This window comes from Pelecanus crispus, chromosome 1 (genome assembly GCF_030463565.1).
Source record: "Pelecanus crispus isolate bPelCri1 chromosome 1, bPelCri1.pri, whole genome shotgun sequence".
NCBI lineage: Eukaryota > Metazoa > Chordata > Aves > Pelecaniformes > Pelecanidae > Pelecanus > Pelecanus crispus.
Genome location: NC_134643.1, coordinates 141,412,807 through 141,437,344, shown reverse-complemented (window position 1 = coordinate 141,437,344; position 24,538 = coordinate 141,412,807). Strand labels below are relative to the sequence as shown.

The 24,538-nt window shown below is 43.3% G+C and overlaps 1 protein-coding gene across 1 annotated transcript; it reads right to left on the bottom strand.

Moving 5' to 3' along the window:
- Nucleotides 1-2,311: 2,311 nt before the first annotated feature.
- On the bottom strand, nucleotides 2,312-18,275 carry ASB9 (ankyrin repeat and SOCS box containing 9). The gene is made up of 7 exons (XM_009488120.2): nucleotides 18,100-18,275; nucleotides 10,299-10,378; nucleotides 9,071-9,178; nucleotides 8,044-8,194; nucleotides 7,352-7,486; nucleotides 5,782-5,973; nucleotides 2,312-2,450 (listed from the first exon to the last, which is right to left on the bottom strand). The coding sequence occupies exons 1-7, from the start codon at nucleotides 18,191-18,193 to the stop codon at nucleotides 2,326-2,328; spliced, it is 885 nt and encodes a 294-aa protein (XP_009486395.1). The 5' UTR covers nucleotides 18,194-18,275; the 3' UTR covers nucleotides 2,312-2,325.
- Nucleotides 18,276-24,538: the final 6,263 nt, after the last annotated feature.

Sequence of the window (24,538 nt, the reverse complement as noted above, 5' to 3'; positions counted from 1 at the left end):
GGTAAAAAAGTGGCTCTTCATCATCTAAGATATAATAAGCTGGATCTTCAGCTTTCAATTGTGTCACCAAAGCTGGGATTCTTCATAGTTAACCACTAGCTTAGTTGTCTGTTCCCTGCCTGTTCAATGCAGATTCAGCTTAACTAAGATACTAATTTTAGAAGGATCCACCTATCCAAGACTCCTGTTTCTATCCCATGTATAAAGACAGCTGTCTATTTTTCTTCCCCAGCAGGAAGGAAAGAATATAGAGGGCCATCTAAAACCAACCAGTGAATTTTCACATGGCTCAAATTATGTGTCATGGATTGAGTCAGGTCAGTGAAGATTTGTAGGTGTCTCTATCACAAGAGGAGTTACAGCTCTGTGTTTGCATTCTGTCCCGTTAGGGTACAATCAATGTCCCACAAAACCAACAGAACTGCTCTTGCTGTGTTTTGTCAGCACAAAAAAATCAAACCATCATGCTGGATACCTATAGCCAGCAGTCAAGTTGTCCAGCCAAGGATTTGAATTGTAATTTACATTAACTATGAGCATCCAGGTAGCGTTTGATCCATCCTCTTTAACTTCCCATATGCAAAAGGAAGGCTCGCGCTGTGCACACTGGCACACTAGTAAACATCAAAATAAGTTTGTGTATTTGAAGGCTGCTGGTCTCTCCAGTTACAAGATGAGGACTCGGTATATCACTTTGCTGACGTTAACGATCTCATCACAGTTTTCACGCGCCAAGCCCACTCTTGCAGGAGTCTTCACAGTGAAGTCAAGAAGAAAAGTATCTCCAAAAGCACTGAAGTTCTTGGTCTGCTTCTCCAACGCAGGGGTGATGTGGCGGTAGCCCCACAGGGGAGGCGGTGGGTGCACTGCTGCTCCCAGGTAATGCAGATGCACCGTGGTTCAGAGCTGGAGAGGGGACCGGGTGGCAGGCAGAGGAGCCAGAGCTTTAGCATCTTTGCTGCCCCATGTATCAGGCAGCCAATATTCCCAGAGAACGCCCAGGACAGCACAGAGCGGTCGTAACTGCTCTTTGGTTTGTGGTAGCAGGACACGTTTCTGGGAAGGAAAGAAAAACACCTGGTGTTGAAGTTTAGCTGGAGGAAATATTTGTTCTTAAGACCTCGGTGGAATAAGAACCACACACGTCATGTTTGTTTGAGAGATACACACACTGAGCCAGCAGCTCAGCAACTGAGCAGGGGGTAGAAATTACCCATTATCTTTTTAATTTGGAATGGACTTTAGCTTCAGTATTGTCGTTGTTTATTTTATGGCCCCGCATTAGAGGTGTTAGTATTACCACTCCCATGGAAAATGCTATGAATGAGGTAGCACCTCTCCAAGAAAAAAATCAGTCTTAAGATGAACTCTATGTGGGTGGGGAAAGGGAATAGAACCTGTTGTTTTTCTGATGTATGCTGAGAAACGCTTGGGAAATATCACCTAATTTTCAGGGCAGAAAGGGAGAACACTCAATGCCTGTCACTGATAGCCTGTTAACCTCTGTCCTTATAAAATAATATGCTACAAGGAGAAAATATGTAGTACTGAAGTGTAGCTCCCTTATAGCTCAAAGCATCAGGAATAAGTGATTTTAATGGATGATTCCGAACTTTCCCCCTACTATTATTGCACTGTAGGGAGCTGCCATCAGCAGTGACCTACTTGATGTCACGGCAGAAACACGTGTTCAGATGTTGGCCTAAATGCAGATGATTGTGGGTTGGTGCTCATCTATCCGCAGTGTGATATACTTAGCAAATAAATAACATCTGCCAGAGGGCTTCTCTTGCTTTGTGACTAGGTTTAGTTGGGTTCCCTTTCCTTATCTGTACAGTGTTGTGGGTACAGCCCTCACAGATGACAGGCACATGAGCACTGTTTACAGAGAAAGTATAGCTACCCTTAGTATCCTTAATACATACGTGAAATGTTGTTAGTGCTGGGCTGGGATAAACGTTTCCTTTGTAAGGGGCTGTCAACCATGAGCCCTCTGAAAATGTGCCAGGATAGAGAGAATCAAGAGATCTATTTTACAACACTGTGTTCATTTTCTACACTTTCTAGGGGGCTCTTGAGTCACATGTTCAAACTTCACCATGCAACCATGCAGAATTTTTCCTTTCCAAATGATGGATTTGCCAGGGGTGGTGGCAGTGAGGACTGAGCAAGTTGGTCTTGTGCTTCTTGGACCCAGAGCTTTACTAGGGACCAGCAACTATTATAAATTAACATTACAGGCATTAGCAACACTACTGATGAGAAGAGTCTTTCCTCAACGAACCTTGATGTGTTATTAAAGGCACCATTTTGAACATGAAAGGCTTAAACGTGGAGAAGGAAATGTTTCAGCTCATCCGGGAGAAGAAGTTCAGCTATTTTTTGATGCTGCTTGTGTCCAAAGCACCTCCTGATGCACAGGCGACACAACTGCATCAAGGACAGCGGCCCTGGAGAAAGAGCCAGGGAAGAGGTTACACATGTGGCTTTATTGCCCCAAAATTGTAAAGCTGAAATGGCAGCTGTGCATTACCACTCCCCCCAACTCCTGTGACCCACCTCGCACAGGGGGTGTGTGGGCACCCCAGGACACTCAGCAGTGAAAAGCCAGACCTGTGCGCACCAAAGGACATCAGCCAACCTGGGATTCAATTCAAGCTGAGTCACTCTCTGTCATTACACAGCCTCAATTAGCATTAGCAGCGTCAGTCTTTCCCTTTTAAGCTGCATGAGTGTGAAGTGGTTAGTGTTGTCTGAGAAGAAATGATCGACGATGTTGCCTTCAGAGTCCTTTGCCCCCCCAACTCCCACAGTGAGATCCAAGTTTACAGCCCACTGCTTTCCTGAGACGTACTTCATAATAGTGACAAACACATAGCAAAAGAAATACTATATAATCCCTTATTGAAACCTTCCAGATTAACCGGTCCCATGCTGATAAATACCAGCCCTGCTGAAGAATCTGTGGTGCTTTTTTTCATTTAAGTATAATGGCATTATACGCTTACTTGGGGCTTACTTATCCTTTTCACAAAGAGGTAGGTCCTGTGTGATGATTTTAACTGCGGCACCTTTCAATATTCAGCACCCCAACATTACATTTACACCCCAGTGTGCAGCACGCAGAGATGACAAGCGTGGTGGGTCACGGGGGGGCCGTGGGAGGGCAGATAAGAAGGGCAAAGCAGGGGCAGCAGTGAGTGTGGGTGTGGGGCTTGGGTGATGGCAATGGGGAGGAGATAAGAAGAGACACTGTAGAAAGCTAGAAGGAGGTAAGGGAGATAGGAGGGGATGGTTTGGGTGCCACCCGCCGTGCCTGCCTGCTGGGTGCATAAGTTAGCGGCCACCAGAGAGCTGAAATGTTAGTGCTGTTGGAGGAGTGAAGTGCAGTGGGAAGGAACAGGGGCTGCAGCACAAATGTGGTGAGGTGGCAGGTGAGGTGGCAGCTTTAATCAGCTTTTGAGTTTTCCCTCGTGCAGGCCACCATGTTTCCAGCAACTCTGCAAGGCTGAAAACTGCTGCACTCTTTGAAGGGCCATGCAAAGGGCTGCACCCTCCTGCTAGGAGTCAGTGGATGATTTACCCTATGTTTGTGTACAAGACAACAAGGCAAGCTGGTATGGGGCAAGTGAGACTGGCTATTGCAGTATCACACTGCATGTTTGTTTGGCCACTCTGATCCCACAGATAAATGCCCCGCCTCATTTAAAAAAGCTTCCATTCAAAAAAAAAAAAAAAAAAAAAAAACCACCTAAAAAAAAAAACCTCAAAAACTAAAGACTTATCAAAACACAAGCAGTGTCACTATGCTGAAAAATATTTAGCAACTGCAAGCTCTTAAAAGGAAAAGTGCATTTTTGGATCATTAGCTAATTTTCTCACCCACACGTAGGACTCTCCCTGCAACGCAAGTAGTGTTGAGCTGCTGCCCCCCAGCATCTGCAGTGTGGGGAGAGAGGAGCCATGTGTGGGAGTGGGGCAGGAGAGCAGCAGCTCAGCTGTGCCAGTGCTGAGGGGCCATGGGGCTGGCGGGGTGACTCCGATTCCCGCATCACGTTGCCAAACCTCCCCGTGAAACCAGAGGGGTAATGTTTGCACCGCTTCCCCCAGGTTGCAACCATTTAGCCAGCCAAAGTTAGACATCAACTGCCCATCAAGCATGACCCTACTCAGAGAAGAGCATGCTGGAGAACATCAGAAAAAAACTATTCAGCAGTAAAATGCCATTCAGGTGTTTATCGTTTCTGATTCCAATTGCTGAATTTCACTTAGAAAAGTTCCTTATTGCCCAAGGTGTTAGCTCAGCCTGAGCAGCGTTTCTTGGGCTGGCTCCACAGGGTGTGCCTGAAATGGTTTTCTATCTCAAATAAACAGGACACACGCAGTGCCATAGGAGTCAGCAGTCTAACACAGCAGGGATTGGAGCTCAAAAAGATCACCACTCTGTGCACCAGAGATTAGGCTGGGACACCACACAGCTGTTGCTCATACATAACATGCACAGCACAGTTGTTTTCAAGCTGTTATTTTCGTGTTCCTATTTCAAATAGGGCCTGATCCATCGTTTTATTATTCCGGTTTTACCTTGGTGTAAATCTGTTCATGACAACAATCACATCAACATGTTACTGGAATAATAAAGTCATGGACCACACCATCAGCAACTTGTTTAAAATAATGAAAATTATTTAGTAGTGTACATAGTCTTCTGACTGAATGAGAACATCTAAAGAAGAACACAAGTACACCAACAATCAGACACAAAAGACTGTATTCTAATTTTCCTGAAGATTCATAAGTAAGATTTCTCTCCGTAATTCATTAAAGTAGTCATAACCAAGAAAATAAAATAGATCTGGAAATATTTAACTTAAATGTACAAAATAAGCACTTCCTAAGGGTTAAGCCTACAGTTTGATACTGCTGGATTATTCAGCACATAATGCTGGCCTTTAAAAAAAGCCTAGTTTATAAATGTACATACATATATATATTCATTATATCATTCTTGTGCAATTTTTCTTAATCGCCACAAAAAACCCTAATATAGAGTCTAAAGAACCTAATACAGAGTCTTTCATGTTAAAGATAATTTTGCACCTGCATAAGATCTTGGCAAACAATAAAAGTAAAAGGCAAAGAACTAGAAGATCAGTGTTTCAATACAGGGGTTTTTTTTCAGTATCACATACATTAAACATTTTCTGGTTGCAATTTTGCATTGATGCTGAGACCAGTATCTGGCATGTACTTGCCCGCCAGCATACTGTATAACCAAAGATCTCAGTCCTAGAGCTCACCAGCTAGCCTCAACTCCCATCAGAGGTGATTTTCTGCCCGCATTTGTTGGCATGCTCCAGAAACACTCCTGGGTCTACTCCTGTCTCAGAAACAAGGGAACTGAGAGACTCCAACTGACTTCAGTGCTTTAGGTAATCAGAAAAAGCCACCATTAATACCTAAGGAGAATTTTGCTTGTTTTTTCATCCTAAACTCTATTTTGCATTATATTGCAAGCTCCATACGACTTCTCCCCGATGCAGTAGACTCACAGCCTGGAGGCTGAAAGATGGGTTATTGTTACCATTATCCTTATTAGTGTGCCACTATATTCTGACACTAGAAAACATAGTGTCCATATGTTAGCGAATGGAGGTATGCTTAGTTATCCTCAGTTTTGTAGAGTTTGTATCATGGAATAGCATAGCCTTTTGCAGCAGTTTGTGTGTTTTTTGCCTAACGAATCCCGAGTGAATAAATAAAACAAGCACTAAGGGGCACCTTCTTTCTGCAGGAAGAGTTGGCCCACAGGGCTGCCGGGTGGAACCAGCTCCATTGGCCTCTTGCTTTCGGCATTCTTCACCCAAATGTCTGCTCCAAAGTCAATCAGCAGTGTCACCAGCTCCACACTGCAATTCCTGGCGGCCACGTGCAGAGGGGAGTCCAGTCCTTTGCCGCTGTTCACATTTGCTCCTGAACACCAAGAGATGACAAAGAATAATGACAAAGAATAATGGCTATACAGTAGCCTATTTCCATTCCCTGCACTAGCTGCTATTTCTCTGAATAATCTGTAAATGCTGTAGCACCTACCCAGAGGTAGATTTCCTTATGCTGGGGCTTGGTACTATAATTTGCATGTACACAACTCAAACTGGTTGAGGAGGAGTGGGGTTGTGACTAAGAAAATACTCCCAGAGGAACAGTGCATGGGGAAGTCCTTCGTCCACAGCCCAGCCCATGGATATCTTGAAGCAGATAGATAGATGTAGTTCTATCTATAGCCCACCTTTGCTCCCCATCCCAGTGCCCCATTCCCTTAAAATACATGCAGGGTTTCAACCTGCTCTGTACCAGAGGCCTGTAGGATTTCCGAATGCCAAACTATCTATTGGGGAAAAAATGTGAGGATGGAAAAGTTCTAGATGCCCTTGGTAGATGAGGATATAAGCAAGCACCCCTGATGAATGTTTCCCCACCTGTTATCCTGAGCTAATGGCTCCTAAAACACCCTAAGAAGGGTGAGCTGCAGAACTAATTCAAAACTATTTATAATGTTTTTATATTACTCATTCTTATATATAGAAGGCAGCAAAAAACAAAATGGCAGAAAATAATAGCCGAACATTTACCATTAGATTAATTTGTATTTGAATTCTTCCAAAAAAAAAAAGATCACTGCACTAAATAGTGCATAAGGTGATCTACATGACGTTTGCTTGTTTTTTTCCAAAGCAGCTTTGTTGGTTGCTTGGTTTTGTACTAGCTCTGTGGCTACTTTAGGTTCTATGGCCCCTTTGGTTAGAAGACATGCACTACTGTAGATAATAAGAAATGGTCTTATATAATTATCCAAGTGCTTAGACTTACAGCTAGGTTTGTTTGATGCAAAGTACATAGTGCTGAACATTTTTCTGTGTTGGAAATGTTTCAAACTTTTTATGAACTCAGTGGGAATTAAAACATGTTTGCAGAAATACTGTGTAAAAATGATTGAGCCAATTTTTTCGGTAAAGAGGGAGGAAAAGAAAAAAAGGAAATTTTTTCCTGACCATTTCAGATAACTGCAGCATCACACACAGAGACACTGGAAAGGATGGTGTTTGTACCAGGCACGACCGGCCATGTGAAATCCAGGATCACTCATCATTTTGTTGGGAGCTGTAAAGCTGAGTTCCTGGGTCAATAAGACCTGGTTACCCTGCTACCCCATTTAACCTAGGGCTGCCATTAAGAGCGAAACATCTCCAGGTCCCAGAGCAGGAGTTCCTCTAAACCTTTGACGCAAAGAGAATCCAAAGACAGATGTTGTGGAAAATGGAAGTACACCATCCTTAAATTTTCTTTTTACCTGACTCAAGCAGCTTCTTGGCACAGCTCACTTGCTGGTTCTCACAAGCTACATAAAGTGGAGTACCCAGATGCTTGATGTTTTGATCTATGTTTACTCCACGGGACGCGAGGAATTCGACACATTGCACATGACCTTAAAAGGGATAAAGGAAGAGTCAACTCACAGAGATCAGGCATTTTTTCAGCAAATTCTCTATTGCAGCAGTGTAATTTGGCAAAGATTCAATGTTTTGTCGAGAGATTGTAGTGTAATACTTTCACCCACTCCAGTGTTTCCAACCTCGAAAACAGGAGCTGCAAATCCACTGTTAGCAAAACAGGCTAAAGCCCTTGCATTTTATCTGACTTATTTCAGATGTCTACTGAAGATGAGATGAATCACGCTGTGTTTCTCTGCACTGCTTTTGAAGATAGACAGACGTCTCTCTCAGAAGTCCACATGGTAGGCAACTGACTTGGACAATGCAACCCCTTCCAGGTGTCACCACATGAACTCAGAGGCCCTGAGAGTGCAGCCGAGCTGCCCTCAGTGAGCATCAGGGGTGGGAGGAACTACACCACTCGTGATGAGACCAGCTAGGAAGGTATTTCACATGACCCAAATCAAGAAAATTATCTTCTTTATCTCTCTTTTTCCACTTCAGCACGTTGCTAGTAACATGAAAGGGGTACTGATACCCACGTGGTTACCTCTCTTAGCAGCTTCGTGGATGGGGGATGCCAAGTCACAGGGTGGGTGTAGGCTGGCTCCATGCTCCAGCAATAAATTCAAGCAAGCCACACTGCCACTGACACAAGCGCTGAACAATGGAGTGTGCCAGTCGACAGTAACTCCATTCACCTGGGGGGAAAAAAACCACAATCAGACTTTTTGTTCATCTTCTCAGTATTTCAAAATAGATTAAAATTATCCAGTTTCTCAACAGAATAGTAAGGTTCTCAATACTTTTTATTTAATTCCTTGCAAAACTTCCTATTGCTTCTGAGGTTTACAAGTTTTTGATAAAAATATCCTTAAAAAAATCTTTTAAAAAATTGCCCCCAAGTCTCTTCTCCTGCAAATGAATGTCTAGTCAGTGCTGCTCTGGGGTTGCTCTCAGTTATCTCAGCTGAAACACACCTGCCCATTGCCCTGTCCTGAAACGGTCCATTTTTAGCTGAAAGTGGGCAGCCTCTGTTTTTTAAAAAAACTGAAAGGTAATATACGTATAACAAGTTAATTTGCTTTTTCACTATAATTTCGACATTAGCTTGAAAATCAGAGGCCATGAGACATGCCCATTTCACCATTGTACTTCCACCTTGTTTCCATTTTCTTCCCATTTTATCGTCAGTTGATCCTAACAGTTCTACACCTCTCCTTAAGACTGTGCATATTGACACCAATGGGATTAGTGTGTGCAGAAAATAAAATGCACCCTTTATTGTTACAGGATTATAAACCCTTTGCAAGAGGAACTTCCCCTTATTCTTTCAGTAAATTATGAGAACACTGCACCTTCATCTAAAGAACAATAGTAACTGTTGGTTATATCTGTGCTTTTTGGATTGCTTTATCAAGAAGTGCATCTTATAACATATGTGCTTTAAGCAGAGCTAAGTACAGAGTGTAAATCACAGTGATACACTGTCATGAAATAGTACATCACCTAGCATTAAAAAGTGATAATACAACATACTAACACTGAAGACAATGGTCTGTCCATCAGGCACTCACCTGAGCACCGTGTTTTAATAGGACACTGGCACAAGCAGCATGACCCCCTAGGCAGGCTTCATGGAGAGGAGACACCTGGTCTGCTGTAACAAGATTCACATCACTCCCCTGATGAATTAATAGAAAATGTCATCACAACCAACTACCAAAAGCCCATACAAACAAAAAACCCCCAAGCCTTTCTATAATGACCTTTAAAGCTTCATGCAATGACACCTTCCTCAACTGCCTGGAGGTGCTCATCTCAATAGGTAAGCAGAGAAAGAGGCTGCAGTGCTTTGGCTGGAGTGGATATTGGCACAGTGTACCAGAGGTCATGCCTTCTACACACTGCTAATCGGTGCAGAAAGCTCTGGGCAGTAGACTGAATGATGGAACAATACAGACATCCTTTTAGGAACTCAGCATGATTTTATTTCTAGTACACCATGAATAACAAACTCTGAAATAAAAAAAAAAAAAAAAATTAAAAATTGCTAGTAGAGTTCTTGGCAGGGTCATGACTGCTGCCTTTTTGCATCACCGTTCAAGCATTCTGACCTCCTGTCTGCCGAGTCTGTGGTTGTTTGACTGGATCAAATCCTGAAATGTTTTTGAGGTGTTTTCTGGTCTTTGGTCAGAGTGTGTCATGTTCTGAAGGAAAGCCAACCCCTGCATTAGAAACCACTGATTTGATTCTACAGGATCTTTTGTTTCAGGCAATCTTGGTGCTCCAGAATGTTAAGCTGGAAGAGTCTTCAACTTTCCAAGAATTTTGAGGAAATGGAGCAGTGAGGTTCAGAAATCGCTTCTCCCTAGCCGTGCCCTTCTGCAGTGGGAGCAGGGGCCCCAGATACCCTCAGGCACTTCAGGAACAGATGTGTGGGTGGCTGAATTGAAGCCTGAACCGCAGCCTTGCCTGGGTCCAGAGCTGTCCTCAACCTGGGGCACCAAACACTGCTCGCAGGTGCAGGAGCTGCAGAAGGTATCCCCGAGCCACCCAGAGATCCCAGCGACCAGAGTCCCATTACCTACACCAGCATTAAAGAATGACCCAGGATATTTTGATACATTGTCAGCTTAGTGCACAGAGTTTGCGCTAGGCAAGGAACTGCTTGTAGAAAAAAAAAAAAAATCTGTTACATGCAGATTTCATTGCATTCTAGACAACATGATTTTCTCACCCTGGAGGTTTCACAGTAAAGCATAAACTGCATTCAACAACTGAACAAATCCAGCAGAAGGGTACCTGTTTGATGAGTTTCTTCAGAGTAAGCAGACTCCCACGGATAGAGGCATCATGTAAAGGAGACCAGTCTGAAACAAAGTCTGTATAAAGAGAAAGACAGGAAAAAGGCTAACAACTCCATGGACTGTTTCATCAGTGTACTTTACTTCAACTGCGTGACCCTGGCAAACCTTTCTTCTTCTAATTTATCACTTGAGCTGCCAAGCTTTCCTTGGAGCAGCTGCCGGGAGGGAGTGAGACAAGAGGATGGCTTCAATCTGGGTGTGTTTTTAACTCACCCCATGTTGGTGCTGGCTGCGCTCCCCTTCAGAAGATGAGAGGGATTTGCAGAACATTACCTTGCTCTGTCTGAGCTTGTCTCTCGCTTTGAATTATTTCTAGTGCCTTTGTTTTCACAAGCTCATTACACTTTACCAATTAGCTCAGAAGGACTACATTTTGAAAAGGGTATGGCTTCTCAGTCATTTACCCCTGCTCAGAGCTGAGCTAGAGTCAACAATACCTAACGAGAGAAAGTACCAAAGTACAAGGAGACAAATTGTGTTACCTGTTGATTGTGCTCCTCAGTTTTCAGTGTTTGGTGTCAGCCTGTGCAGTGGTGCATTTTAAGTAATAGCTGCATTGCTATTGCTAGTATTGATAATTTCTGCATTGTACAAACCATGAAGTGAGACACAGCACATATGGAGGGAAGCTGAAAGGAAGGGTCTGCCTCAGCTTGTAGGGACAGCCAAGGGGACAGGATGGGACACAAGCTGCATGGCAGTGAGGACACAGGTCCAGCCTGTGAGGGCAGAAGTAGGTCATAAAGAAACTGTTCCTACTGCCATGATAAATGCACTGATACTTTAAGTGCCCATATAAAGCAAACATATTCATATTTGCTCTTGTAAGGTCTTATGTGAAAGACTGACTACAGGTCACCTTGCCAGACAACTGAGGAGGCATGAAAGGTCCGTGTCAGAAACTGAATTTTAACTAGTGTTCTCAAGTAATCTTGGTATATAATGCTTGATGTTCAGAAAAATACCACATGCCAAAAATAATTACTGGAAATGAGTCAGCATAGCTGCGGTTGGATCAAGGAGGTATGGAAGGGAATCCTTAGGGTTAAATTTGGTACTAATCCATCAAGTCACATAGAGTGCTTTTCTGAAAGACCGTTTTGCCAGGCACAAGCATTATTTGATGCATTTTACAAGGCATGCATATCTTTCATCAATTACACTGAGTAACATAAAGGTCTGAGGAAATACTGCTAATGACTTATGTTTCACTTCTCTAGTGGCTGTATTTGTTCTTTATTTTAATATAGTGAAACAAACTAGCTTAGTGCTGAGGACCATACAAATATTAATAGAAGAAGATCTTCAGTATTACAGATTTTATGGCTCAGGGCCATCTGACAGCAACAATCCCTCTGGGAGACATTTGCCTCCTTCAGTATTCATTGCCTCAAAACTTGGTGTCTGGTCTATGTTAACGGTCCAGGTTCCCCCAGGGAAGGAAAAGAAGCATTTCCAGAGTGCATTTCACCCAGCTTCTTTTGGAAACACATTTTTCTGCTCTCTGGAGAATTCCCACTCTCCTTCCACTAACTACAGACAAAACCCCAATGACCAACCTGGACGAGTTGCTGAGGTTTTCAATGACTAGACTAGATCATATGCATGGAATAGGTTGCTTAACGTCAAGAGGTCCGCCTTCAGCAACAAAACCTAATAAGCCACAGTAATTCTTTAAAATAACTTTCACAGATTAGATGATGATGTCAGTGCTTATGCAAGATCTGCAGATCCTGCCTTGTCTCAGGTATGAACATGCATGTGAGAGCTCAACCTCTCATGGCTGATATCCTGCCTCTTCTGGCTATGCCACAATGTGCTGGGACAGGGTGATAACCAACTGTGTCAGCCATCACTCAGCTTGTTGGGTTATTGCTGTCTCACTTTCAAGTGTACTCAGTAAAGGACATTAAATTTAAAGAAGATAAGATCCAGTATAGCAAGACTTACAACGTTTTTGTGATTGAAAAATTCTCCACTAAGTAAATCATGACCTGAAGATGGTGGTATCTGAAATGTGTTGTGTCTATCACACACAGAAGATCTTTGCCTGCAGTTATGTTAAGCGTGTGGGGGGATTTTTTGTGGGCATAGTGGCCACAAAAGGCCTGCTATAGATTTAGTCATTCTTGCAAGACTCTTTTTTGACTGCAATACATTTGTCTAGAGTTGTTCATGTAGGCAAAAGGATATTTCTGCTACTACCATATACCATTTTTGAGCCACTCGATGTCCATCACAATGCTTATCTGCATAGCACACTTTTGCAAATATGTACGTATTGCATCTTACTGTCTCTGAACAAAGGCTCATTGATGGACTAAACTAGGGTAAATTTTAGTGTTTCCTTTCTTGGACACAAAAAATGTGGGTCTCTGTAACAAGTAGGTAATCAAATTGGTAGTAGTCACATGCACATTACAAGAGGGAACCTGACTGTTCACTGTGATAGTTCTTATTTGAATGAAGTAATTAAAAAAAAAAAACAATCGAGCAGAATAATCAAGACTTCACCTTCTCTTCTGAGGATCCTTCCCTAACAGTGCTCAGGCATGCTCCTGGCTCACAGGACAATCCCAGTGACATCCTGGAAATAACCTCAAGGTGAGTTTGGAGCATGAAGGGGGTGAGCTGTGGGCGGTAGAAGGCCCTTAGGAACAGGGGTCTCATCAGGGATGATTGGACAAGCAGCTGATTCATGATTTTCACCATTTCTCCTCATTTTTCTGTCTCTGGTTATGACTGCTACCTAGTTAGGGGAAGGGAAAGGGGAAGGGCTTGTACAAAATACTAGATCATTCATTGGTTTATGCTAGGTTTATATTTACCTGATCTGAGCTATCACTGGGCATCCCTTGGGGCCAGAAAGGAGATTTGTTTTGTGTCCGCTGGAGACTGACCATGACTGGAGACAGGATACGGATCTGGTGACTGGAATTACCTGGTCAGTATATCCTGCTCATGGGTACCATTACAATGGGTACCATTAAAGTGACTATCAGCTTTGAGTTCTGAAGGAGAGATGCCAAGGAGAGCAGGCTGGGAGGGACCATCAGCCCCGAGGCTGTGCCTCCTCTGAGCATGGGGCATAGTCTTCTTCCTGCACTCTTCCAGGGGGGAAGCTTGGTGGCTTCTCCTGCTCTTGGCATGTATTTGTATAGCTGTGGTTTGGGGTATTTTCCTTCACATCATAAGTGTGTTGCCAGGGAACTGGGAAGGTGTTTGGTGATCTGTTGACCATGGCCTACAGACTAGGTGTTTGGTGGACACTTTGAAACCTCCCATCTATTCCACTGCTGCCTGTGACTATGAGACACTGTCAGAGACCGTGCAGGCTTGGTAGGTAAATCTGCACTGCCAAGTAAAGAAAGCCAGGAGGATAATTCAGCATTGAGCTTTAAGCAGGTGAAGATGCAAAGGCAAGTCAGTCTGCACCAGTTGGTCTCAAAGACAGAAATGGTCCCAATCTCTTTTATTTAGCAGTATAGAAATAGCTCAAAAGACTAGATTCTGTGAGTCAGGCGATCTTTTCAAGTCTTGTATTACTTTCAGTATGAAAGTCAAAGGGAAAAAAAAGAGAAACTGAGAAGCAACTCAGGCTTCACATGCACAGAAAGATTCATCAACTCAGATGTGTTTCATATTTGGAAGAAGCCTCAAAATTAGAAGACCAAAGGATGGAAGAGACATAACCCCAATACAGCCTTATGGGCAGTATCGAGTGCATGAAATGAACAGAGGAATGATCTCAGGAAATCTGGGTAATGTATGTCAATCAGTTTTTAAAGAAAATTGTATTCTTCATTATTGGCATCATTTGAGCTCTGCCTGCCTCCTTCTATGTTCCATGGGCCATGTCCCACAACAAACATGTAGTTCCAGTAAGTTCACAAATACCCATTTAGATCCTTTTTTGCCTTTAGGAAATCAACAGCCATTTCCAGAATCTGTGGTTCTGGTCTCATAAGGATAGCCAAACTATGCTAAAATTATTAAAGCATGGTATTATTAATTGACTAAAATAGCTTTGCTTTAAAAGTGATGTGTGTCAAATGATGTTTATCTGACCATGCTGTTGTTCTTGCTGATCATGCCTGTGTTACCATTGGCTGTGTATCTAGGCTCTGTAAAAAGCTTTTGATTTTCCCATTTAGAAACCAATGCCATTGCCCAATCTGCATGATTTGCAAGGGAAGTTTACAGTAATTCTAAAAATCTAGATTAAGGAACAAGTTTTGTGAGCTACAGCTTGATCTTTTTTTGGCCACACAAATACAGGCGGGGTTTTGTGCAAACTACCAAGTTGTTATATCAACGGGTGAGCACTCTCGTGACAAAGAGGGAGGTGCATGTTCATGCCATCACATCCATGTGCAGAATTTATCCATTTAGTACTTGCTTGAGAAAACACAGGTTTCTACTGAGACTCTGAAAAAGAGCCAGACCAGACCGTAGTTATCTATGGACTGGCCATTAGCTTGCAATTTTACCAAGCCTTAACAACAAATTAAAAGATTGACCACATAAGCATCAAAATGTGAGTGGAAAATAAAAAGAGGTATGTGCCAACACATTGTAATCCAGCTGGGAATTCTGTACTGAGAAGAACCAAGGCTTTTATTCTAAATGGAAGTGGAGGCCTACGATAGCTTCACGCGAGCCTTGGATAAATTGGGAAGAGGGGGTTTAAAGGCCTGTCTGATGACTAATTCATAGAATCATCACAGAATCACAGAATGCTTTGGGTTGGAAGGGACCTTTAGAGGCCATCCAGCCCAACTCCCCTGCAGGGAGCAGGGACAGCTTTAACCAGATCAGGGTGCTCAGAGCCCCGTCCAACCTGACCTTGAATGTTGCCAGGGATGGGGCCTCCACTGCCTCTCTGGGCAACCTGTTCCAGTGCTTCACCACCCTCATTGTAAAAAATTTCTTTCTTATGTCTAGTCTAAATCTATTCTTCTTTAGTTTAAATCCATTATTCCTTGTCCTGTCACAACAGGCCTTGCTAAAAAGATTCTCCCCATATTTCCTGTAGGCCCCCTTTAATTGCTGTGATGTACTTCCGAACCTTCCACCACGAACAGCACAGCCCTAAGCCACCATCTCTCCTGCCCCAGCTCCATTTGCAGCAAACACCTCCGCCCTGAAGCAATGCCGGGGAGGCAGCCTCCTGCAGGGGAAGGCAAATTTCCCCAGTTTCCACACCCAGGGCATCACCCTCCAGAAAACCACAAAGTTTCCATTTTCTGCCTGCTCCAGGCCGGAGATCCTGTTTCTCGCCTGGGGGAGGAGGGAGGCTGGAGTGGATATTGGGGTCTCACTCAGTCCTGCACAGCACAGGAGGCATGCTGTCAGTAATATAAATGATCAGCATTTATACCATACACAGGCTTTTGATTAAAGCCTAAGCAAATGCCCGTGCTAACTGGCCACGGACTTTTAAAATCCTGAAACAGTGACTTTCAGGAAAGTCCTCAAAACACTTTGCCCATCAGAGATGCCCGTGAAGGAGCAAGGCCAGTGTACACAGGTGGCACAGCTGTGTTCACTGCATGTACCACCAGAGCAACAAGGACTTCTGATTGCCAAAAATATGTACAACTGCTCTCTCACAGAGGAATGAGACTGTTTATCCAAATCTGGAATTTACCCACACCTTCATCAACAGGCAAGCTGAGTCAGGCCTCAGGACCTGCAGCAGCTAGACATCCAAAAGCCCACTGGCTTTCAGTGGCATTGGATCACCTAGCTCCCCTTTCACTGCTGAAAATCCCAGCCAGCCCAGAGGTTACATTAAACCTCATATTTGATTGCACTGCCATCACTTGGGCATGTGAACACTGACAAGGTGTATACAGAGGGAGCTTTATAGCAATAACCACACAAACACACAAACCCTGACTGCTCCCTGTGGACAATGGAGCATTCACAGGAAAGAGCACTCGTTCTTGAGGTGATGGCTGAAAGTACTTTTTTCCAGCCTCTGACTGTGTGGAGGGTGTTGCACACTTCGGGCCTGTCCCCAGGCTGGTTTCCTTCTGTGGTGGTCACACATGGTGCAACTCACAAGGGGCTTTCAAATCCTTTCAGCAGAGGTATGCTCTTGCATACACATTTGCATATGCATATGCTTATGGCACTATATATAACAGTGTTACAAATGGTATTTTTCTTATTCATATACGTTCCTGCTGTATATTGCCAGCAGAGCTTATTGACTCTGCTAAGGAGCAAGCAGACACAAGAGGAATGGACTGAACTCTGATTTTCAAAGGACCAAATGATCTGTGCACAGCAGTGCAGCATGTGGGCTCTCTTCCTTCCAGCCTCTATTTTGCTGGAGCTCACCTCCAGTGTGGACCTGTTTCAGTTCATACTGTTAATAATATCGCCGTCCCTTCCCTCCTGCACCAGCCCCAGGATGTACATACGTGACACACATAAGGAGAGGCAGAAAACACAGCAGGTATACTGATCTTCTAGTTTTAGGGCCTTATTTTCCTATTTGGTATGAATGGAAGTGTCCTGAACAGCCCAGGAAAGGAACAAGGACAGTGTAAAGTCACATTATCTTAATTTACCTCATTCCCTCTGCACTCATCTTGAGCTGAGGGAGTAGCTTCTCAGAAAACAGAGCTACAGGGAACGCGTCTAGCTAAACTGTTATGTGATATTAAATTACTTGTCTTTTGTCACCATGTCATATTTTCAATGGCTCTGGGTCAGACAACAGAGCAATGATCAGAATGAGGCCATTTGTCTGAATAACTGTTCACTGGTGACCACAACACCATTGGTTACAACTGACCACAATGCCCTGGCCATTGCAGAAGAACCTGACAGGCCTGAAAGCTCAGATTGGGCAACAACACTTGGGTCTTCTCATCTGAAAGAAAGAAAAAGGAAAAGGAAAAGGAAAAGGAAAAGGAAAAGGAAAAGGAAAAGGAAAAGGAAAAGGAAAAGGAAAAGGAAAAGAAAAAGAAAAAGAAAAAGAAAAAGAAAAAGAAAAAGAAAAAGGAAAAGGAAAAGGAAAAGGAAAAGGAAAAGGAAAAGGAAAAGGAAAAGGAAAAGGAAAAGGAAGAGGAAGAGGAAGAGGAAGAGGAAGAGGAAGAGGAAGAGGAAGAGGAAAAGAAAAAGAAAAAGAAAAAGAAAAAGAAAAAGAAAAAGAAAAAGAAAAAGAAAAAGAAAAAGAAAAAGAAAAAGAAAAAGAAAAAGAAAAAGAAAAAGAAAAAGAAAAAGAAAAAGAAAAAGAAAAAGAAAAAGAAAAAGAAAAAGAAAAAGAAAAAGAAAAAGAAAAAAAGAAGAAATGAGAAAGGAAAGGAAGAAAGGAACAAGGAAGGGAAGGAGGAAGGGAAGGAAAAAAAAGAAAAAGAAAAGAGGAACTGAGCCAGTGCTGAGCCTCCATCTGGCACTAATCTAAGTCAAACATGCCACATTGCAACTTCTTTTTCAGTGTGCTGTGGTTCAAGTGCTGCATTTGTTTCCACTCATACAAACTGTAAAGAATCACTCTTTTCTGCGATGCACCAAAAAACATCCAAAAATTCAGTATCGAATAGGAATAGCTTATTAAAACTCCTTCTGAAGTGCAAGGGCATGGGGACGTTCTGTGGGACTGACTGTGGACCTGCACTGGAAGCAGGACACCAGGATGAGCATGCCACCGTATCCTGAGCCTGCCCTTTGCTGCTGCTGGCAGAGGCAGAGGCTTGCGGCGAGGCAGGAGTGTTACTTACCCCTCATCAGTGGGTTTGATAGAGACATTGCAGATGCTTGGCCTCCGGCTCCTTGCGATTTGCTGGAGTTTTGATTTGTTCCCTCATCATCCATCTCGGCCCTGTCTGTCCAAGTTCTGGTTTTTCACTTCACGGTTGGTCTCGAGAGTTCAAATTCCATCGTCCCCGGCGAGCCCCCGGCAACGGGAGTAATTTATTAAGCAGACTCTGAGTGCACAAGTCGAACAGACCTTGCAGCAGACTGGGACGTGGTGCCGGCAGCACTTTGTGCAGAAACCCGAGTACCTGGGTTGGGATTTAACAAAACAGCTCCCTGACTGCCCTGGGAGGCAGCCAGCGATCCAGCAAAGCGAGAGATGTGCCTGATGTCACATCCTCTCCAACACAGCGCCCAATCGGGGTGCCCGCCGTCCGTTTTTATCAGGAAGGAAATTCTTAGTTTGCCAAAAAAACAAGACAGAAAGAGCCAGTTCAACTAGTTGAGCAAACTCTGCCTGCAGGGGATTTGCAAAGAAAACCCGCAGAGATACGAGCGCGCGCGGATCTGCACCACTCCCAAGCAAGTTGTTTGCAGGCAACTTTGCCGCGTGCCTCCCTGGACACTGTACGCTGTGCAAAACCACCCCTCTTATCTGCCAAGCCCTGACGGTATGCAAGAAACAGAGAGCCGAACGCCTGCTGTGCAGCAGTGGTCGCCACATACCCTACAGATATTGAAACCACATGGCTGGGGAGCTGCGCTTCCCACTGGAGGCCCTGCATTGTCTCCGTGGTGTGGAAATCACAGTGCTGCATGGGCTTATTTCCTTCCCCCCCAATTTCAATCGATTTCACTGAGTCACAGTCACACCAGGGGTTTCGTATCTGAGCAGTGCCCTTTTATTTTTAAGCAATTTCTCGATCTAAAACATCACAAACCTACCAGTGAATAAATGGCGACGTTTTTTCAGGAGGACCTCCACGTCATTTCTCTGGGTCTGTTTGCAAAAATTCTGTTCTCACAGATCATCTCCGTTTGCACTTTTTTCTTTCCCAAACTAGTATAATTTACAAGCGCAAAATCCTTTTATGTCCCTGAATATTTGCTCATTTGTGTACAAGTGCAAGTGGGCAGAACTTCCATCTAAACTGTGTAAATAAAAATTAAGTTGGGTTTTTTTCCAATTTGTTTACTAGAGCAGAATTTGCGTTTGTGTATTTGGAGATACAAAGTTGCTAAGCCTGGGCTAATTCTGATCCTAACTCGGCTGAGCCTAAGCAACTGGGTTTCATCTTTATTCCTATTTATAACAATGCAAGAGATCTAGAATCATATTTAGGGTTTCTTTGTCCACATCTTTAAAAAAATCCGTTATGTTAAAAGATACAAACAGCAGTTGAACGTCATCCACAAACCCTGCCAGCAGGGAACCTGTGAAGGCAACCTGGGCACACGCCGGTGCACAACTGCTGATGAAATATGGATGAGGACACGGCCTGCCCCTTCCAGGGCTCTCCCTGCTGAATGCCCTCCTGCCTCCTGGGGTTGGCTCCCCATGCTGGATGCAAGCTGAGCCTTTGGTCTGGCTGGAAATTACATTTGTGTCTTAGCCATTGAAATTTCAGCATTTAAAAAGTTGTGGGAAAAAATATGTAAATGGAGAAAGTGGTATAAATATTGGTTTTGATGATTAACATGTAAAATGAGGAATGGAAAAACAATTTTTCCCCTTTAGTATTTCTTGACTTTAGGGGCTAGGTTGCCACAGCTTATGTATAATCATATCTTTAGCAGCATTATTAAACATGCCAGCAATTCCACCACTAAAAGGAATCAGCTTATGCATCCAAATATGCAATGATGGGGTTTCTAAGCGAAGAAGCATTAGCTAAGAGCTTTAAATTCAACCATAGCAAGAAGCAGCCTACAAGACAGAAGTCACTTAGTCCCTAGTGACCCATGGACAAGGAGTCTTTGGCCATTTGGTCCTTTGACCAAGAGACCTGCTGACTGACAGGACAATCGTTTGAATAGTCTCGTATTTGTTGCACATATTTTGATCATGTTGCGCTACATAAACCTCTGCCTTGACAGATAAGCTGCAGCCTGGTCTTCCTGGAGGCTGATAAAGTCACACAGGGCACCTAACGGGAACAATGAGCCTGCAGCCCTTGCCATGGGGGCGGATATCCCTGCCCTCCATCACCCTTTCTGAAAGGGGGACCTCTGAGATGCCCGCAGGAGGTTGGTAGCCCACAGGCATACTTTATCCTGGGTTGTTGGTGTCCTGGTCCACATGTAGTTGTATCTCATGGAGTAAACAGGCATAGGGTTCACAAAAGGAGTTTCTGGTTTGGTCACACTTGTCTTCTGACAGCACCAGAGAGGCAAAGACCTGGGCGAAACTACAAGTGCAGGATCCAGTTGCCACATCCATTCCTCAGAACTGGGGCTCCTTTCAAGGCTACAGGACTATACTGTGTAATCGCAGTCTTTGGGCATGATTACTCCTTTGGATCATGGTATATTCCCAAATAACTAGACAACTGTCCCCTGGGCTGGTCTTGCAGTCTCTGCTTAGTCAGAGCATGTTCAGTTCTTGTGATGATTCCCCTGTCTTTGTTCCAGCCTGGAAATGTCTTACATTACAAAACCCTGCCTGTCTGCTAACAAATTGGAGAAAAATGACCCTTACCTGGGATGTAGCTGTCCCACTTCTTGGTGCAAGCAGAATTTCTTCAGGCATTAATAGTCTTAGCAACAATTCTACCCAAAATTAGGCACTCACCTGGCTCTGGCTCTTTTTGGTAGGAGTATGAGGTAAGAAGACAGCACAGCTAATAACTTCAAATCTACAAAAAGTTCATAAGATTAAAAAAAATTACACTCAAAGTCTTAGAACAAGTATGCTGCTTTATTTCAAAATGTACTTTATCCTGTCTTTGTATCCTAAAGGCCCTACAGACATAGACCATGTTGAGCCTTTAGGTGGGAAATTCAGGGAGTCAGTAAGTGATGAGACAAAATTATTACTTCAATGCACACAGTGGGGGAAAGCCACCATTTGCAAGAAATGCTGCACTCCCTGGAATATCATGGTTTGATCTCCCCCGAGACGTACCTGACTCATCTGCATCACTATCTTGCACAGAAACCTTTGCAGGGTTAGGACAGTGCAGGGGGAGCCCATCACAGGTCCCTTCATCCATTAGGATCTAGGTGGGGCAGGGAGCTCTGCACAAGTCAGGGATTCATTTCATACTGTGTATATATATATGTGTGTGTGTGTGTGTGTGTGCGTAAATAGCAGGTTCCTGGGTCTCCCCACCTTTTGCATTTGTCCTGTGTGGTGTCCAGCACACGCACACCTTCTCCTCAATAAATTATTTTCTGTTTGGCTAGATTTCACCTTTCAGCAATTTTCTGTGTCACATGCATTAGCAAGGTTGGTACTTTTCACAGTTTTAAGGAGTCTAGTTTTAAATTCTGCTAACTGAGTTTGTAGTAGAGGCACAACGAGTAAAAAGGCTAAATTAGTGACACAGAGAACAGAGTGAAAAAGAAACACTGTTTTTCTTCCCAATTGCACAATTGCATTCTTTTCTTTTTGCTGCAATTTTCCCCATGACAGTATGGGCAGCCAGGATATCAGCATGTGAGGTTCCTAAAACTTCCATTATAGGACACATACCATTATGTCCCAAGATTAGTGTCTTATTCGTTATACATACATTGGCAACAAAGCGTGAGTCCCTGGAGCAGGGAACTCTAGGGAGCTTCAGAGGGAATGTTCAAGCCCTGAAATATTGCTTTAGTGTGAGCCCAAGCTCTCCTTCGCCTCATTTGCAAGTGTGGGGCATGTTCAGAGCTGAGAGCATAGTCACCTTCTCTGCTGACCAAGAATTGTGCTCCTCTGAGTTAAACTGTAGATGCCCTTACGCTGATATGCAGCCAGGTTACAACAGAGAGTAGCTAGAAAACGCGTAGGTCAAGAGTTTGATGGACATCAATTGTCTCTTGAGCTCTTGCTTCAGCTAGTAGCTCAGACATACCTACAGAGGCAGTGAGCTGGCCTTGGCCTGGTGTGACAAACAGTATTATTTACCATAATATTATTTTACCATCTAGAGCCACTTGCTTCATAAGCACCATTTTGATATGAATGGCATCATCAAGCTAAATGAAACTCCCCCAGATAAAACATTCCGAAGTCAGGGGATACCTGTAGGGTTATACAGCCTTGCTGGGTGCCAAGAATACATAAGAAAGCTTTGATTCATTTAGCCTCCTTAGTTGCAAATCTTTTTTGGAAGCTAGCAGAAAATTCTGCAGCAAGAAAGGAACAAGTTTTAACATCAACCTGGATCTCAAGATAAACAGCACACAACTTCAAATATAGATCAGAAACAGCTTACACAACACAGAGACACACCAGAGCTTTTAGTCATTACAATACTATTTTCCATTTAAATAGGACTTACATCCTTAAGTTCTACATAAACAGAGATAGCTACAGAAATCACTTCATCGTTATTCAAACGCAACCATCCTCGGTGGATAAAAGTGCACAGTAAAGTTGAACCTATGACACTCTAATACCACTTTTTCTGTTTACAGCATATCTTATAAACAGAATCACTTTTTTTTTCTCCTTCAAAATTTTATATTTTATAAGTAATTCAATGAAATATTCTACTGTCTTGATTTTTTGTCCCACTTGCTAATCAGTTTTTAAATTGTGCATATCAATTATTCTTCACAGAAAATACTTCATTATTATTTACTGGTTTGGACAAGTATAACACTTTGTTTATTATTATTAGCACAAATATTGCTACAAACAGTGAAAATGCACTGCTGGTAAATCTGTCGTGGCATGCAAATTTAGCATTTGTTTCTGAGGATGCAAACCACAGAATTATAGAAAATGTTTGGAAAATTGGACACAGAACATGGGATTTGTTCAATTTAACTTCAGAATCCAAGCCAGAAATCCTAGCTTTCTTTTAGACCTAATGAAGAAAAATAGGTATTTTAAGACCATGATTCATGTGACCCATTTTGGATATCTGCTCTGAGAGGACATGAACTGTGCCTTTAGAGTCAACCTTCATGGACTCTAAGAGGGAGCCCCAAATGATGAGCAGAGATGTAGGTGTGTACATTTAATCAGCTGAAGCCCACCTTAAAAGTATGGCTACATTCACAGCCAAGTGACCCGACTGACCACCCGCCAGTGCTGTTGTGCACTTTGTACTGCACAGACTCTGGATGCAACAGCTCAGGGTGAAACATCTTCAATCCAGCAGAAGGCCAGCATTGTCCCATGCCTGAACAACAAGACCTTGACTTTGGGGCACCTACACTGCAGAGGGGAGGATTTTGACAGACAGCTCTGGCAGATTTAGCTGCAGTGGTCTAAGCTGTTACCCCTTCCCTGTTCCCCACTTTGAGCAGAGATTACCCACACCCTTACAAGGGATGGCAGCACTGGCCACAAACTGGTACCGCAGCTGTCTTAGTACATAGTCCATTATGTTATCTCAAAACCCCATAAAAGCAATTTTCTTCTCCAGCCTGTAAACCTGAGCCCTGAGACACTAGCACATGTCACATTCTCCTCTAAGGCAGTAATTTCCAGCCAACAAGCAAGGCAAACATCTGGGACAGCCATGTTTTAAATCACAGTGGTTAAATCTGCCAGAGCTCATCCGCAGGAGTACTAAATTACCAGCACTATTTCCTGAGGTACCCGGGTTTTCTTTGAAAAGCTGCTGTGAAACCTCTGAGCAGACACAGAGTGAAGAAGTTCTCCCTTGGAGAAATTCATAATGTTGTCCAGTTCTTGCATCCTTAATTTCCTTTCCTCAAATCAAGTCTCTCCTCCAGAGGATTTTCTTTTGTTACAGTTGTTCTGAGCATGCAATGTTTTCTTTTTCCCTTCCTCTCACCCTCACAGAAACTTCCCTTTGCAAACATCCCATCAGCCTGGTTGGGGCCCAAACAGACTTCTGCAAGTAACTGTTGTTCCCTTACGCAGATTAGCAGTTTTACTTAACAAGAGAGTTTCTAAATCAAAGCCAACAAACCCTGAAGGAAGTAGCAAACACTTCTTGGTGTCAGTAGCACCTGGATCTGTGCTTTAACTCGTTGCAGATGTATGGAAGCACCAAGATTTCCCAGGGAGCAGGACAAACTTAGTATGAGAGCCTCCACACAAGTTTCTTGTATTCTTTTTGTGTCAAAGAGGGGATTAGAGGCATCCTCCTCACAGAGAGAAGAGCAACAACACTCCATTTTTCACCATCTGGTGCCAAATGTCTCTTGGTGAACACCTGCATAAGTGCCTTCATATGCTACAAAATAAATCTTGACATTGCTTTCTGAACTGGCTTTAAAACTTGTACACTACAGTCCATACAAAAAGAATGCAAACCCTGAAAGTTTTTTTTTCAAATC

Excerpts from the sequence above, each read along its gene's own strand:
- ASB9 (XM_009488120.2), bottom strand. The coding sequence starts at position 18,193 with ATGGATGATGAGGGAACAAATCAAAACTCCAGCAAATCGCAAGGAGCC. Across the intron at positions 9,179-10,298 it reads TGAAGAAACTCATCAAACAG|GGGAGTGATGTGAATCTTGT; the intron begins GTACCCTTCTGC and ends TTAATTCATCAG. Across the intron at positions 8,195-9,070 it reads TATTAAAACACGGTGCTCAG|GTGAATGGAGTTACTGTCGA; the intron begins GTGAGTGCCTGA and ends TTTTCCCCCCAG.